The sequence below is a fragment of the Oncorhynchus clarkii genome, unplaced genomic scaffold, assembly GCF_045791955.1.
Source record: "Oncorhynchus clarkii lewisi isolate Uvic-CL-2024 unplaced genomic scaffold, UVic_Ocla_1.0 unplaced_contig_9595_pilon_pilon, whole genome shotgun sequence".
In the NCBI taxonomy this organism is placed as follows: Eukaryota; Metazoa; Chordata; class Actinopteri; order Salmoniformes; family Salmonidae; genus Oncorhynchus; species Oncorhynchus clarkii.
Genome location: NW_027257925.1, coordinates 302,923 through 321,319, shown reverse-complemented (window position 1 = coordinate 321,319; position 18,397 = coordinate 302,923). Strand labels below are relative to the sequence as shown.

At 43.7% G+C, this 18,397-nt stretch overlaps 1 protein-coding gene across 1 annotated transcript in view; it reads left to right on the top strand.

Annotated features, from left to right (window-relative positions):
* The first annotated feature begins 5,448 nt into the window (after positions 1–5,448).
* Positions 5,449–18,397, top strand: part of LOC139393661 (collagen alpha-1(XIV) chain-like) — a 243,447-nt gene continuing 230,498 nt past the window's right edge. The window contains exons 1-2 of the mRNA XM_071142003.1: positions 5,449–5,612; positions 10,904–11,022. Of these exons, the coding sequence (XP_070998104.1) occupies positions 10,932–11,022 (91 nt within the window). The 5' untranslated portion in view covers positions 5,449–5,612; positions 10,904–10,931. The remainder of the gene's footprint in view (positions 5,613–10,903; positions 11,023–18,397) is intronic.

Here is an 18,397-nt window from a genome sequence, read left to right as displayed (position 1 = left end):
GTGTGTGCGTGTGTGTGTGTGAGTGTGAGTGTGTGCGTTTGTGCATATGAGTGCGTGTGTGTGCGTGTGCGTGTGTGTGTGTGTGCGTTTGTGCATATGAGTGTGTGTGTGTGTGTGTGTGTGTGCGTGTGTGTGTGCGTGTGTGCGTTTGTGCATATGAGTGTGTGTGTGTGTGTGTGTGTGAGTGTTTGTGTGTGCGTGTGTGCGTTTGTGCATGTGTGTGTGTGTGTGTGTGTGTGTGTGTGTGTGAGTGTTTGTGTGTGCGTGTGTGCGTTTGTGCATATGAGTGTGTGTGTGTGTGTGCGTGCGTGTGTGTGTGTGAGTGTTTGTGTGTGCGTTTGTGCATATGAGTGAGTGTGTGTGTGTGTGTGTGTGAGTGTTTGTGTGTGCGTGTGTGCGTTTGTGCATATGAGTGTGTGTGTGTGTGGTGTGTGTGTGTGTGTGTGTGTGTGTGTGTGTGGTGTGTGTGTGTGTGTGTGTGTGTGGTGTGTGTGCGTGTGTGTGCGTGCATTCATGTGAAACATTGAAATTATTGTTTGTCACATTTCCCCCCAAAAAAACATCTCACATTTTACACTTTATAGTTTCTCTCCGATGCTCCAGAACAGCAGTTTGAATAAGAAATCAGAATAGCCTACGGTATCTAGACAGACTGTTGAATCCCAATGACCTTTAAATTGTTTATGACAGAGACAGGCGGCAGAGAGAGAGAGAACCATATGGTCGAGGCTCAATGAACTCCGTATCAACTCTAAGGTTGCGATCCAAATGGCACCTCCGTTCCCTACACAGTGCACTACATTTAGGGCTCTGGTCAAACCTAGTGCACTATGTGTAGGGAATATGGTGCCATTTGGGACTCAGCCATAATGCATTTATTCATTCTATATTCGATTCTGTTCTGTTCAGGGAGGCGGGTTCATGAGCAGTGCAGATCTGTTGTCCGACTCGATTCCTGGGGTCCTGAGAGGAGCTGTCACTCAGGGTCCGCTGGGAACTGAACGAAAGGAGGCACTGAGCTCTGAGAGAGAGAGAAAGAAGAGGGAGAGAGAGATGCTTAGCTTGTTGAAATGTAATTGGGTACTTTGAGCCAAAGGTTAAAGTTAAAGTTTTTCAATGCAACATTACTTAGAAAGGAAGAAAAATGTCTCACTTTGGCATAAAAAAAAATCAGAAAGTTAACAATTGGTGGGCTTCTCTCGTTGGAGTCTGTAATGTTGTGCTGCATCTACAGTAGTCCAGAACAGGGAATCATGTCTAATGTGTAGAGGACCCAGGAGATATATAAGGATTCATGTCTAATGTGTAGAGAACCCAGGAGATATATAAGGAATCATGTCTAATGTGTAGAGAACCCAGGAGATATATAAGGAATCATGTCTAATGTGTAGAGAACCCAGGAGATATATAAGGAATCATGTCTAATGTGTAGAGAACCCAGGAGATATATAAGGAATCATGTCTAACATGTAGAGAACCCAGGAGATATATAAGGAATCATGTCTTGTGTGTAGAGAACCCAGGAGATATATAAGGAATCATGTCTTGTGTGTAGAGAACCCAGGAGATATATAAGGAATCATGTCTAATGTGTAGAGAACCCAGGAGATATATAAGGAATCATGTCTAATGTGTAGAGAACCCAGGAGATATATAAGGAATAATGTCTAATGTGTAGAGAACCCAGGAGATATATAAGGAATCATGTCTAACATGTAGAGAACCCAGGAGATATATAAGGAATCATGTCTTGTGTGTAGAGAACCCAGGAGATATATAAGGAATCATGTCTAATGTGTAGAGAACCCAGGAGATATATAAGGAATCATGTCTAATGTGTAGAGAACCCAGGAGATATATAAGGAATCATGTCTAATGTGTAGAGAACCCAGGAGATATATAAGGAATCATGTCTAACATGTAGAGGACCCAGGAGATATATAAGGAATCATGTCTAATGTGTAGAGAACCCAGGAGATATATAAGGAATCATGTCTAACATGTAGAGGACCCAGGAGATATATAAGGATTCATGTCTAATGTGTAGAGAACCCAGGAGATATATAAGGAATCATGTCTTGTGTGTAGAGAACCCAGGAGATATATAAGGAATCATGTCTAATGTATAGAGGACCCAGGAGATATATAAGGAATCATGTCTAACATGTAGAGAACCCAGGAGATATATAAGGAATCATGTCTAACATGTAGAGGACCCAGGAGATATATAAGGAATCATGTCTAATGTGTAGAGAACCCAGGAGATATATAAGGAATCATGTCTAACATGTAGAGAACCCAGGAGATATATAAGTGTCACGGTCGTCCTCCTCTTCATCTGAAGAGGAGAGGCGAGATGGATCGGAAGACCAAAATGCGGCGTGGTAAGTGTCCATGGTAAATCTTTAATCAAGAAAGACTGAACACTATACAAACGAGTAACAAAAACAATAAACCAAATTCGACCGTGAAGCTACAAAATGAGACCTGTGCTGAAACAAGCCATCAACATAGACAATCACCCACAAACAAACAGTGCAACCCAGGCTACCTAAGTATGATTCTCAATCAGAGACAACTAATGACACCTGCCTCTGATTGAGAACCATACTAGGCCGAAAACATAGAAAAGCCCCAAAACATAGAAAAACAAACATAGACTGCCCACCCAACTCACGCCCTGACCATACTAAATAAATACCAAACAAAGGAAACAAAGGTCAGAACGTGACAATAAGGAATCATGTCTAACATGTAGAGGACCCAGGAGATATATAAGGAATCATGTCTAATGTATAGAGGACCCAGGAGATATATAAGGAATCATGTCTAATGTATAGAGGACCCAGGAGATATATAAGGAATCATGTCTAATGTATAGAGGACCCAGGAGATATATAAGGAATCATGTCTAACATGTAGAGGACCCAGGAGATATATAAGGAATCATGTCTAATGTATAGAGGACCCAGGAGATATATAAGGAATCATGTCTAATGTATAGAGGACCCAGGAGATATATAAGGAATCATGTCTAATGTATAGAGGACCCAGGAGATATATAAGGAATCATGTAGTGTGTGTAGAGGACCCAGGAGATATATAAGGATTCATGTCTTGTGTGTAGAGGACCCAGGAGAGATTGAAAGCCTTATATCTGGCAGTGCAGGGCTTGAATATGGCAGACAGAGAGACCTGTTGTTCAGACAGTGCAGGTCTTGAATATGGCAGACAGAGAGACCTGTTGTTCAGACAGTGCAGGTCTTGAATATGGCAGACAGAGAGACCTGTTGTTCAGGCAGTGCAGGGCTTGAATATGGCAGAACAGTTGTAGAACAGGCCAGGACAAACTTCACACGGATTCTTTCAAACCTCAAACGCTCCAGTTCTGTTTGAAGCTACCTAGCTGTGATTACTGCTCTGTTTTCTACTATGGTGGTCGACTGGTTGTGTTTCCAGTTTAGTACAAGTTGGATGAGACCCTGCAATTGTACATGTCATTTTTATCTGAAGGAAATAAGGCTGTTACAACACAACTGGTATCCAATACACACATACACAATGGGAACGTTCTTGGGGGACTGACTGGATTTAGGGGAAATATCTGTTACTGTCCACTATAAAGTTGAGAATACTTGATATGGTAGTCCACCCCGCCCCCCCCCCCCCCCCCCCCCGCCCCCTCTCTCTTTCTCTCTCAATTAAATGTAAAGGGCTTTATTGGCATGGGAAACATATGTTGACATTGGCAAAGCATGTGGCATAGATAAACAAAAGTGAAATAAACCATTTAAGAAAATGAACAATAGACATTACAGTCCACAACAGTTCCAAAGGAATTTCAAATGTCATATTATGTCTATGTACATTCGTTGTGGGTCTGTGTGATCTGAGGGAAATATGTGTCTCTAATATGGTCATACATTGGGCAGGAGGTTAGGAAGTGCAGCTCAGTTTCCACCTCATTTTGTGGGCAGTGAGCACACAGCCTGTCTTCTCTTGAGAGCCATGTCTGCCTACGGCGGCCTTTCTCAATAGCAAGGCTATGCTCACTAAGTCTGTACATAGTCAAAGCTTTCCTTAATGTTGGATCAGTCACAGTGGTCAGGTATTCTGCCACTGTGTACTCTCTGTTTAGGATCAGTCACAGTGGTCAGGTATTCTGCCACTGTGTACTCTCTGTTTAGGGTCAGTCACAGTGGTCAGGTATTCTGCCATTGTGTACTCTCTGTTTAGGATCAGTCACAGTGGTCAGGTATTCTGCCACTGTGTACTCTCTGTTTAGGACCAGTCCCAGTGGTCAGGTATTCTGCCACTGGGACTGGCAGTACTCTCTGTTTAGGATCAGTCACAGTGGTCAGGTATTCTGCCACTGTGTACTCTCTGTTTAGGACCAGTCCCAGTGGTCAGGTATTCTGCCACTGGGACTGGCAGTACTCTCTGTTTAGGGCCAAATAGCATTCTAGTTTGCTCTGTTTTTTCACACACAGACAATCCATTTTTCAGCAGCATCTCATTGCAGTGTGATAGTGTTGAAAGGATCTGATTCCTACCCAGCAGCCATTGGATGCTCCCAGCCTAGTCAAAGACAGTTGAGGTGACATCATTGGGACTGTCATAGCATCTGGTTTCTGTCTCTCTCTGGGAGCAAGGATCTGGGTTTCCCTCTCTCTGGGAGGGGCTGGCTGGGAGGGGAGAGGTGTTAGGAGGACAGACAGACCAGAATAGTGCACTATATAGGGAAAAGGATGCTCTTTTGGTTCTGATCAAACGTAGTGCACTATTTAGGGAATAGGGTGCCATTTGGGATGGTCTATGGACGATGGATGGGAGTTTTGTGGGGAAAGAGGTTGGGGGGCATTGGTCGCTACGGTACACCTGGTGTGGAGTGTAGTTTATTCCAGAGCCGCAATGCTGCACAATTCACTATAACCCACGCTTCAAATTCCGCTGTCCCAAAAGACAAGTCAACTAAAATAAGGCCCTATTCCTAGGGAATTTGCAAATGTTCATTCGATATTACGCAACAGCCATTCAAGGAACAACTTAGCGTAGATGTATGTTTAAATGTATAGTCACTTGGTGCGTTCACAGCCTCAGAGCACCAGAGAGCGCGCAACAGAATTTGCCGAAGCACCTGCTCAGATTCCACAATTCCAATCCAGTCGGTGTCAGACATCACAATGCTATGAAAACTAACGATAGAGCTAAATGACCATTTCCTGAGTGTTAAAACCTACATTCGGTTACAAGTCGTTTACTTGACAAGTCCTGTCGAGGCAGAGTGCCTGAGGGTTTTTGTCGAATTCCACCCTCCCGTTTCGCTCCCGTCCTCCTGTTCAGCAGCAATTGGTCGATTTTTTTCTCCCTTTCCCCCCCGTCAGTCCACAGGATGAAATGAGGTGAAGGAAGGAGAGAGAGAAGTAGAGGGGGATGAATAGCCGAAGGGATGGGTGAATAACGACGCAAGAAACACCCACCCCCAGTTTTAGTCTGGACTGACTGACGGAATAGTTGACTGAGAGAGGCTGAAACAAACCAGGGAGACAGACACACACTCTGGGGATTGAGAGGATCCGTGGGAAATAGGAGCGTTTAGGATTTGATGACTTGTGAGTTATGGATTGCTATTTCATTAATTCAGTATGGAATTTGTTTTGTTTCGAGTGCTTAGCCTATATTTATTATGGTCATTTACTCCACGCTCTCAAATGCAATCAATTGGATAGGTTGACTTGATCAAGTATACTGATAAATTACCAAATAAATTGTAAACGAATTGAAAGTTCTAGAATGTAACTAAACTTGTGGGCAATCTTCTCATCAGTTTCCTGTCGGGTGCACAAGTTAACAATTAACTTTTGAAGTAGGCACTGTGAGAGTTGCACAACTGGAGTAATTTAAGCCATTCAAATGTTTGTTGTGTGCCTATAAATCAAGTCAGAAATTATGTTTATGTATTATTAACTATCATTATTATGGTCTTCGTGGAATTTTATTGTAAATACAAAAAAAAACGAAATATGTCTATTTTCCGGTTGTTTCCAGGGCGACAAGATGCGTTTTGTCCCTATCGCATATTCTATTGACGTGTAGGCTACATACTTCAGATTGATGAGGTGTATTTTGATTGGACTGCGTTTAGGGATTACTACTTCACGAGTTTCATCAGCAGTTTCAGTTTTCAAATTGAATGTGCTGATTCGTCTATACTTCCTCTTTTGAAGAATAATTGGCCATAAGGGTTTACAAGTAGGGAAAAAAAAAAACATCCAATGTTTGTCAGCAAATAGTTACTTCCCATAAGGACACAAACTGGTTGAATCAACGCTGTTTCCACGTCATTTAAACAACAATAAATAAATGTGATGAAATTGAAACAACGTGGGAACCTGTCATGGAACTGTAAAAAAAAAACAACGTCATTTTTTTCACCGACCGTTTAACCTACATCTAATGACAATATATTTATTTTGGTTAAATTGTATTGCATAAGTATAGCAAATAATGGTTTTGAAGAAAACATTTTATGCTTTTGCTGGTATAAAATAGTTTAAATGTCTAAATGATATCTCTGTCATGAAGTCAATGTCCAGGTTTAGTTTGATGGACACAGATACCAGGATTAAGATGTACAGTTATCTCTGTATATGAAGACACAGTTTGACGCGTTATTCACTTATGTCCAGGGATGTTGATTGGAAATCTATTTTCATCATCAATATGCTGTGTGAGTAAGATGAATGCATTGAATATAGTCATAGAACAAAAATGTACACAAGTGAGTAAAGCTGGTCATTTTCAGCCTACTGCCCTACAGTCGTCCTATGTGGCAGTATTGTACTAGCTTCCTCCATTCCTGTGCTGCTGTTACAATCTGCCTGTCTAGTCAAAGCCTTAATGATGAGTGACAGACAAGTTGAGCTCTGCTTGTTCTCAATGTCAACAATGGCACTCAGGAAATGTTCTCTCGTGCCTGTCCGTCAAAATGTAACAAAGTCCTCTACTGTTCTGTTTCCAACTTCCCATTCTGAAAGTGACTCTCATCTTCCCCCTTTTCCCCTCACTCCCTTCTGCCTGCTCCCACTTGAGACTGGCTGGGCCTCGACACTGAAAAAGCCCGATAGCTATGGACGTCTGTTACTACTCAATGCTGGTCTCTCTCTCTCTCTCTCTCAATTTACATTTTCAATTTAAGGGGCTTTATTGGCATGGGAAACATATGTTACCATTGCCAAAGCAAGTAAACACTCACTCTCATACTCTCTCTCGCGCTCTCTCTCTCTTTCACTCTCACTCTCTCTCTCTCTTGCTCTCTCTCGCTCTCTCTCGCATTCTGTGTCCCTCTGTCCTCTCTCTTTCTCTCTCTCTCTCTCTCTCTCTCTCTCTCTCTCTCTCTCTCTCTCTCTCTCTCTCTCTCTCTCATTATGTGTCCTCTCTCTCTCTCTCTCTCTCTCTCTCATTCTGTGTTCCCTCTCTCTCAATTCAATTCAGTTAAAGGGGCTTTATTGGCATGGGAAACATGTATTAACATTGCCAAAGCAAGTGAGGTAGATAATATACAAAAGTGAAACAAACAATAACAATTAACAGTAAACCTTACACATACAGAAGTTTCAAAACAATAAAGACATTACAAATGTCATATTATATATATATATACAGTGTTGTAACAATGTACAAATGTTTAAAGTACACAAGGGAAAATAAATAAGCATAAATATGGGTTGTATTTACAATGGTGTTTGTTCTTCACTGGTTGCCCTTTTCTTGTGGCAACAGGTCACAAATCTTGCTGCTGTGATGGCACACTGTGGAATTTCACCCAGTAGATATGGGAGTTTATCAAAATTGGATTTGTTTTCGAATTCTTTGTGAATCTGTGTAATCTGAGGGAAATATGCCTCTCTAATATGGTCATACATTGGGCAGGAGGTTAGGAAGTGCAGCTCAGTTTCCACCTCATTTTGTGGGCAGTGTGCACATAGCCTGTCTTCTCTTGAGAGCCAGGTCTGCCTACGACGGCCTGTTTCAATAGCAATGCTATGCTCACTGAGTCTGTACATAGTCAAAGCTTTCCTTAATTCTGGGTCAGTCACAGTGGTCAGGTATTCTGCCGCTGTGTACTCTCTGTTTAGGGTCAGTCACAGTGGTCAGGTATTCTGCCACTGTGTACTCTCTGTTTAGGGTCAGTCACAGTGGTCAGGTATTCTGCCACTGTGTACTCTCTGTTTAGGGTCAGTCACAGTGGTCAGGTATTCTGCCACTGTGTACTCTCTGTTTAGGATCAGTCACAGTGGTCAGGTATTCTGCCGCTGTGTACTCTCTGTTTAGGGTCAGTCACAGTGGTCAGGTATTCTGCCACTGTGTACTCTCTGTTTAGGATCAGTCACAGTGGTCAGGTATTCTGCCACTGTGTACTCTCTGTTTAGGGTCAGTCACAGTGGTCAGGTATTCTGCCACTGTGTACTCTCTGTTTAGGATCAGTCACAGTGGTCAGGTATTCTGCCGCTGTGTACTCTCTGTTTAGGATCAGTCACAGTGGTCAGGTATTCTGCCGCTGTGTACTCTCTGTTTAGGGTCAGTCACAGTGGTCAGGTATTCTGCCACTGTGTACTCTCTGTTTAGGATCAGTCACAGTGGTCAGGTATTCTGCCACTGTGTACTCTCTGTTTAGGGTCAGTCACAGTGGTCAGGTATTCTGCCACTGTGTACTCTCTGTTTAGGATCAGTCACAGTGGTCAGGTATTCTGCCGCTGTGTACTCTCTGTTTAGGGTCAGTCACAGTGGTCAGGTATTCTGCCACTGTGTACTCTCTGTTTAGGGTCAGTCACAGTGGTCAGGTATTCTGCCACTGTGTACTCTCTGTTTAGGATCAGTCACAGTGGTCAGGTATTCTGCCACTGTGTACTCTCTGTTTAGGGCCAAATAGCATTCTAGTTTGCTCTGTTTTTTTTGTTAATTCTTTCCAATGTGTCAAGTAATTATCTTTTTGTTTTCTCATGATTTGGTTGGGTCTAATTGTGCTCCTGTCCTGGGGCTCTGTGGGGTGTGTTTGTGAACAGAGCCCCAGGACCAGCTTGCTTAGGGGACTCTTCTCCAGGTTCATCTCTCTGTAGGTGATGGCTTTGTTATGGAAGGTTTGGGAATCGCTTCATTTTAGGTGGTTGTAAAATTTAACGGCTCTTTTCTGGATTTTGATAATTAGTGGGTATCGGCCTAATTCTGCTCTGCATACATTATTTGGTGTTCTATGTTGTACACGGAGGATATTTTTGCAGAATTCTGCATGCAGAGTCTCAATTTGGTGTTTGTCCCATTTTGTGAAGTCTTGGTTGGTGAGCGGACCCCAGACCTCACAACCATAAAGGGCAATGGGCTCTAGGACTGATTCAAGTATTTTTAGCCAGATCCTAATTGGTATGTTGAAATTGATGTTCCTTTTGATGGCATAGAATGCCCTTCTTGCCTTGTCTCTCAGATCGTTCACAGCTTTGTGGAAGTTACCTGTGGTGCTGATGTTTAGGCCAAGGTATGTATAGTTTTTTGCGTGCTCTAGGGCAACAGTATCTAGATGGAATTTGTATTTGTGGTCCTGGCGACTGGACCTTTTTTGGAACACCATTATTTTGGTCTTACTGAGATTTACTGTCAGGGCCCAGGTCTGACAGAATCTGTGCAGAAGATCTAGGTGCTGCTGTAGGCCCTCCTTGGTTGGTGACAGAAGCACCAGATCATCAGCAAACAGTAGACATTTGACTTCGTTGATATATATGTTGGAGAGGGTGGGGCTTAAGCTGCATCCCTGTCTCACCCCACGACCCTGTGTGAAGAAATGTGTGTGTTTTTTGCCAATTTTAACCGCACACTTGTTGTTTGTGTACATGGATTTTATAATGTCGTATGTTTTACCCCCAACACCACTTTCAATCAATTTGTATAGCAGACCCTCATGCCAAATTGAGTCGAAGGTTTTTTTGAAATCAACAAAGCATGAGAAGACTTTGCCTTTGTTTTGGTTTGTTTGGTTGTCAATTAGGGTGTGCAGGGTGAATACATGGTCTGTTGTACGGTAATTTGGTAAAAAGCAAATTTGACATTTGCTCAGTACATTGTTTTCATTGAGGAAATGTACGAGTCTGCTGTTAATGATAATGCAGAGGATTTTCCCAAGGTTACTGTTGACGCATATTCCACGGTAGTTGTTGGGGTCAAATTTGTCTCCACTTTTGTGGATTGGGGTGATCAGTCCTTGGCTCCAAATATTGGGGAAGATGCCAGAGCTAAGGATGATGTTAAAGAGTTTTAGAATAGCCAATTGGAATTTGTTGTCTGTATATTTGATCATTTCATTAAGGATACCATCAACACCACAAGCCTTTTTGGGTTGGAGAGTTTTTATTTTGTCCTGTAACTCTTTCAAGGTAATTGGAGAATCCAGTGGGTTCTGGTAGTCTCTCTCTCTCTCTCATCACTATTCCTAAAACCTCTTTCTAGCGCTCTCCAAAGCCCACAGCTGTGGCAGTCAGGCAGTGTTAAATAGTCTGTATTTTTCTTCCTCTCCCCGCTAGGTGCAGAAGGAGCATCACAGTTGTAAGGATGCTAATTTAAGGGGCTTTATTGGCATGGGAAACATATGTTACCATTGCCAAAGCAAGTAAACACTCACTCTCATACTCTCTCTCTCTCTCTCTCTCTCTCTCTCTCTCTCTCTCTCTCTCTCATTATGTGTCCCTCTGTCCTCTCTCTCTCTCTCTCTCTCTCCCTCTCTCTCTCTCTCTCTCTCTCTCTCTCTCTCTCTCATCACTATTCCTAAAACCTCTTTCTAGCGCTCTCCAAAGCCCACAGCTGTGGCAGTCAGGCAGTGTTAAATAGTCTGTATTTTTCTTCCTCTCCCTGCTAGGTGCAGAAGGAGCATCACAGTTGTAAGGATGCTGATTGTAGGACTCCCAATAAGGACGTGGTGTCCTCTGCTCTTCCTGGTGTTGGCTGTACATTTCCCAGCCCCTGCCCAGGGTCAAGGTAAGGGCTACACTGTGACTGGATGATTACCAAATGCTTCCGTTGGTCGTCTCCTCTGTCAGTTCCTCTTTTGATGTGCAGATTTGGTCCCATTTCATTCCGTCTCTAACTGTACGTGGACGTGACATTTTCACCCCCACACCAAGTCTTTGTTTTACATTCAAATAATACAATTTCATTCTTGTTTTGTGTTTGTCATGCTTTTTTTTTTGTAAAGAATATTATTTGGGTGTAATCATATACATTTTTACATGGAGCATAAACCCGAGCCTTATAATGAGATATAAAGGCCCAGTCACAGAAGCACATCTGATTGCTATCATGCTTAGCTGGGCTGCCGACTTGATGTCCCCAAGATGATTGTTTAATCAGTCGTCTATCATGCAACAACCTTCACCTGTGGTCAATGGAAAAACCCTGTGGAGGGGGTCTCGTTTGGTCTGGTCTCGTCTGCTCTGGTCTTAGAGACAAACTGGGTTTAAATTCTATTCACAATTATTTCAAATACTTGTTTTATCTGTGCTTGATTGAGCCTGCCTGGTTTAATTGGGCAATAGAATAATCTCAAAATGGCAAACCCTCAAACCCATCTGGCACTCTAGGCAGACTCAGTCAACCCCCCCCCCCCCAAAATAGTTGAAAGATGTTGAATAGTATGTGAACCCAGGTCTGCTGTGAGCGGATTGGAAAGGGAGAAAACATTCAGGATCCTATCTGAGGGGGGGGGGGGGATCATATGATAACGTCCTCCAGGGACACATCAACATTTAATTGGCCTGTCTGTGTGCTGCTTGGACGCAGCTCAGCTCAGCATTCCATCCAGGCCTTGGAGTGAAAAGATCCCAAATGACACCCTATTCCCTATGTAGTGCACTACTTTTAACCAGGACCCATAGGGCTCATAGGGCTCTGGTCAAAAGTAGTGCACTACATAGGGAATAGGGTGCCATAGGGCTCTGGTCAAAAGTAGTGCACTACATAGGGAATAGGGTTCCATAGGGCTCTGGTTAAAAGTAGTGCACTATATAGGGAATAGGGTTCCATAGGGCTCTGGTCTAAAGTAGTGCACTATATAGGGAATAAGGTGCCATTCGGTAGAGTAAAGCATCTGGTGTGGGAGTGGAGGCACTGTGGACTGGTGTGGAGCTGACCTGGGTTCATCTGGTGTGGGAGTGGAGGCTCTGTGGACTGGTGTGGAGCAGGCCTGGGTTCATCTGGTGTGCGAGTGGAGGCTCTATGGACTGGTGTGGAGCAGGCCTGGGTTCATCTGGTGTGGGAGTGGAGGTTCTGTGGACTGGTGTGGAGCTGACCTGGGTTCGATTAGTATTTGTTTTCTTTTCAAATACTTGGAAAGTTCAGATAAGCTTGCCTGGCGCAGTGGAACCAATGGGATAGTCCCAACTCCCGACAGTGTCATCCCTGTCCATCTGGCAGTCCAGGCAGGCTCAATCAAACCATTAACAAATACTATTTGAACCCAGATCTGGTGTGAAGAGGGGGATTTCTGACTCCTGTCTGTGGAGGGTGTATATATAATGTATATCTGGTCTGCACGTCTCTCCCCCACGGCTACTGACTCCTGTCTGTGGAGGGTGTATATATAATGTATATCTGGTCTGCACGTCTCTCCCCCACGGCTACTGACTCCTGTCTGTGGAGGGTGTATATATAATATTTATCTGGTCTGCACGTCTTTCCCCCACGGCTCTCTGCTCGGGTCAAGCTAGGCCACTTACCATTTCCTGTATATATAATACACTGGGAGTTCCATTTGTTTTAAAAAAAGAAGTGATTTTAGGTTATTTCAACCCCCAGTCACCACTGTCTATTGTAGTGGACACTGGACACTGGACACTGGACACAACTAGCTGCTACAACCTGTAACAGAGAATCTCTATCTGTCTCTGGGCACCACAGTGTGTTGTCTGGTCAGGCTCTGGGGTCAGTGACATGCTGTTTCATATGACAGAGTCCTTCGCTAATGATTCTCTATTGATTCCATGTCTGTCTGTATGGGTCAGCTCCGTGCTCTACTCCAAATGGCATCAGATTAGCTTTTAGTTACCCAATTAGGAAAAAAACAAGGTGTTTCATTTGAGCGTGTTAAAATCTAGATTGGTGAATTTGTATGTGTAGGGAGAGATTCTGATGAGAGTGTCAGAAAAACAGTTCAATAAAACCCAAACAGATGGTTGTGTTTTCATTTACCTGCAACAGTTGAGTACACGCTTACAACGAGAGGTTTCAAAAGGGTTCTTCTCCTGTCCCCATAGGAGAACCCTTTTGGGTTCCAGGTAGAACCCTTTTGGGTTCCAGGTAGAACCCGTTTGGGTTCCAGGTAGAACCCGTTTGGGTTCCAGGTAGAACCCTTTTGGGTTCCAGGTAGAACCCTTTTGTTTTTTTGAGACAAGATAGTAGCTTCTAAATCAAATCAAATCAAATGTATTTTATATATAGCCCTTCGTACATCAGCTGATATCTCAAAGTGCTGTACAGAAACCCAGCCTAAAATCCCAAACAGCAAGCAATGCAGGTGTAGAAGCACTAAACAATTGGATACCACGAAATTGGGGAGAAAAGGGGTTCTTCGGCTGTCCCCATAGGAGAACCCTTTTGATTCTAGGTAAAACTTTTGAGGTTCCATGTAGAACCCTTTTTTTTTCTCCCCCTTTTCGTGGTATCCAATTGTTTAGTAGCTACTATCTTGTCTCATCGCTACAACTCCCGTACGGGCTCGGGAGAGACAAAGGTCGAAAGCCATGTGTCCCCCGAAACACAACCCAACCAAGCCGCACAGCGCGCATCCAACCCGGAAGCCAGCCGCACCAATGTGTCGGAGGAAACACCGTGCACCTGGCAACCTGGTTAACGCTAACCAGGTTGCCAGGTGCACGGTGTTTCCTCCGACGCACTGCGCCCGGCCCGCCACAGGAGTTGCTGGTGCACGATGAGACAAGGATTTCCCTACCGGCCAAACCCTCCCTAACCCGGACGACGCTAGGCCTCCCGGTCGCGGCCGGCTGCGACAGAGCCTGGGCTCGAACCCAGAGTCTCTGGTGGCACAGCTAGTAGCGCTGCGATGCAGTGCCCTAGACCACTGCGCCACCCGGGAGGCAAAGAACCCTTTCAAGGTTCTAGATAGCACCTTTTTTTCTAGGAATGTAGAGTGTAGAGTGGTCATAACTGCCTGTGTTGTTAATGCTACTGTGTTCATGTTCATTTTAAATCCATGTCAGGGGTTTCATTTAGGCCTGGATGAGTAGAACGAGGAACATATTGACATTCTATGTAAACCTAATTCACATTATCCAAAGAACTCTTGGTCAATGTCTCTTCTCTAATCCCCACGTTTGTGGTATTTAACATGACAGTGCTCTTAACCAACTTCGCCTGAACGTAATGTATATTGCAGCCTCATTCTCCACATGGTGTGATGGAGGACTAGCAGAACAGAGTCTTAACATTTAAATACCCTCAGCAGGGATTTACGCACCACGCTGGTAACAGATAAATGTTCCAAAAAGATGAAGCTAGGCCTTAGTCAGGTAGGTGAGCGGCGTGCCGAGAGAGGGAAGACATACGGACAGACATACATACAGACAGGTAAAGGGCTCAGAGGATTCAGGGGTAAGTGCTATCTGCCACAACAGAAGACTCCTCACATGGAGGAGAGGAGAGGGATGAGAGGAGAGAGGGAGGAGAGGAGAGAGGGATGAGAGGAGAGAGGGATGAGAGGAGAGAGGGATGAGAGGAGAGGGATGAGAGGAGAGAGGGAGGAGAGGAGAGAGGGATGAGAGGAGAGGGATGAGAGGAGAGGGATGAGAGGAGAGGGATGAGGAGAGGGATGAGAGGAGAGGGAGGAGAGGAGAGAGGGATGAGAGGAGAGATGAGAGGAGAGAGGGATGAGAGGAGAGAGGGATGAGAGGGATGAGGAGGAGAGAGAGATTAGAGGGATGAGAGGAGAGGAGAGATAAAACCACTTGAAAGGGCTGCTTGTTTTTGTAGTGTTGTCTGTTCTAATGTATATTGTAATGTAACTGTCATGGAGTCACTTTGTGTTTAATCATTGAGAAGTGAGAGAATGGTTGGGAACAGGTGGAGTAATGACATGCTGATAGCCAAGAGTGGAATAATGACCTGCTGATAGCCAAGGGTGAGTAATGACATGCTGATAGCCAAGGGTGAATAATGACATGCTGATAGCCAAGGGTGAATAATGACATGCTGATAGCCAAGAGTGGAATAATGACCTGCTGATAGCCAAGGGTGAATAATGACCTGCTGATAGCCAAGGGTGAGTAATGACATGCTGATAGCCAAGGGTGAATAATGACATGCTGATAGCCAAGGGTGAATAATGACCTGCTGATAGCCAAGGGTGAATAATGACCTGCTGATAGCCAAGGGTGAATAATGACCTGCTGATAGCCAAGGGTGAGTAATGACATGCTGATAGCCAAGGGTGAATAATGACCTGCTGATAGCCAAGGGTGAATAATGACCTGCTGATAGCCAAGGGTGAGTAATGACATGCTGATAGCCAAGGGTGAATAATGACCTGCTGATAGCCAAGGGTGAGTAATGACATGCTGATAGCCAAGGGTGAATAATGACATGCTGATAGCCAAGGGTGAATAATGACATGCTGATAGCCAAGGGTGAATAATGACATGATGATAGCCAAGGGTGAATAATGACATGCTGATAGCCAAGGGTGAATAATGACATGATGATAGCCAAGGGTGAATAATGACATGATGATAGCCAAGGGTGAATAATGACATGCTGATAACCAAGGGTGAATAATGACATACTGATAGCCACGGGTGGAATAATGACATGCTGATAGCCACGGGTGGAGTAATGAAATGCATCACATCATGAAGGAATCCCTCTCACAGCTACTGTGTTCATCTGTGGAATCCTCGACTCACAATAGTGTTCCATTGTTCCTCTCGGAATCCTCCACACCCTCGTCCTCACACAGAGAAAATGGATGTATGTGTTCCTATACATTATTCAGATCTCATGTACAGCTGAGTCAGGCTGACAGATGCTCCCATACTCTCGAGGGGGGGGGGGGTGATCTACCAGAGGGTTGCTGGCATCAATATCTCAGGTGCCACATACTGTCGATGTTCCCTTGACAGGAACATAACCCCTGCTTCAGCCTCTCCGACGTTACGTGTGTATATCAACGGGTTGACAAAAGCAGAAGACTAATGTCTATCTGGACTAATAAACATCCTGTCCTCCGTCAACTCAATTCATGTGCAGTGAGTCAGACACTACAAATGGAAAGTACTTAAAGATGGCAATTTGTGAATTTGTAGCTACTTCTGGCAAGGCAGTTGGTGTTAAATACCTCACATTATATTCACATCTAGTATCCAGTCATTATTTAATTGTCTTTTCTGTTTCCCAGGTGGTTTAAATACCTAACATTATATTCACATCTAGTATCCAGTCATTATTTAATTGTCTTTTCTGTTTCTCAGGTGGTTTTAAATACCTCACATTAAATTCACATCTAGTATCCAGTCATTATTTAATTGTCTTTTCTGTTTCCCAGGTGGGTTTAAATACCTCACATTATATTCACATCTAGTATCCAGCCATAACTGTTTAAGGTGTCACCAAATGTCTCTATTCATTACAAACCTGTTTATACACACGGTTAGATAAAAGGAAACACCGTACACCTGTCGACCTAGTCAGCGTGCACTGTGCCCGGCCCGCTACAGATGACGCTAGTGCGCGGTGAGACAAGGACATCCCTGCCGGCCAAACCCTAATCCGGATGAAGCTGGGCCAATTGTGCGCCACCCCATGGGCCTCCCGGTCGCGGCCGGCTGTGACAGTGCCTGGACTCGAACACAGAATCTCTGGTGGCACAGCTAGTGATGCAGTACCTTAGACCACTGCGCCACCCGGGAGGCCCTATTATCATTTTTTTATGTATACATTTGCAAACAATTCTAAAAACCTGTTTTCGCTTTGTCATTATGCGGTTTTGTGTGTAGATTGATGAGGAAACAAAAAATATGTTGTCCATTTTAGAGTAAAGTTGTAACGTAACAAAACATGGAAAAGAGTCAAGTGGTCTGAATACACTGAACACAGAAACAACCCCCAGATGAGTTCCTATCAGGTTTATAGGAGATGTTTACTGAACACAGAAACAACCCCCAGATGAGTTCCTATCAGGTTTCTAGGAGATATTTACTGAACACAGAAACAACCCCCAGATGAGTTCCTATCAGGTTTATAGGAGATATTTACTGAACACAGAAACAACCCCCAGATGAGTTCCTATCAGGTTTATAGGAGATATTTACTGAACACAGAAACAACCCCCAGATGAGTTCCTATCAGGTTAATAGGAGATATTTACTGAACACAGAAACAACCCCCAGATGAGTTCCTATCAGGTTTATAGGAGATATTTACTGAACACAGAAACAACCCCCAGGTGAGTTCCTATCAGGTTTATAGGAGATATTTACTGAACACAGAAACAACCCCCAGATGAGTTCTTATCAGGTTTATAGGAGATATTTACTGAACACAGAAACAACCCCCAGATGAGTTCCTATCAGGTTTATAGGAGATATTTACTGAACACAGAAACAACCCCCAGATGAGTTCCTATCAGGTTTATAGGAGATATTTACTGAACACAGAAACAACCCCCAGATGAGATCCTATCAGGTTTATAGGAGATATTTACTGAACACAGAAACAACCCCCAGATGAGTTCCTATCAGGTTTATAGGAGATATTTACTGAACACAGAAACAACCCCCAGATGAGTTCCTATCAGGTTTATAGGAGATATTTACTGAACACAGAAACAACCCCCAGATGAGTTCCTATCAGGTTTATAGGAGATGTTTACTGAACACAGAAACAACCCCCAGATGAGTTCCTATCAGGTTTATAGGAGATATTTACTGAACACAGAAACAACCCCCAGGTGAGTTCCTATCAGGTTTATAGGAGATATTTACTGAACACAGAAACAACCCCCAGATGAGTTCCTATCAGGTTTATAGGAGATGTTTACTGAACACAGAAACAACCCCCAGATGAGTTCCTATCAGGTTTATAGGAGATGTTTACTGAACACAGAAACAACCCCCAGATGAGTTCCTATCAGGTTTATAGGAGATATTTACTGAACACAGAAACAACCCCCAGATGAGTTCCTATCAGGTTTATAGGAGATATTTACTGAACACAGAAACAACCCCCAGATTAGTTCCTATCAGGTTTATAGGAGATATTTACTGAACACAGAAACAACCCCCAGATGAGATCCTATCAGGTTTATAGGAGATATTTACTGAACACAGAAACAACCCCCAGATGAGTT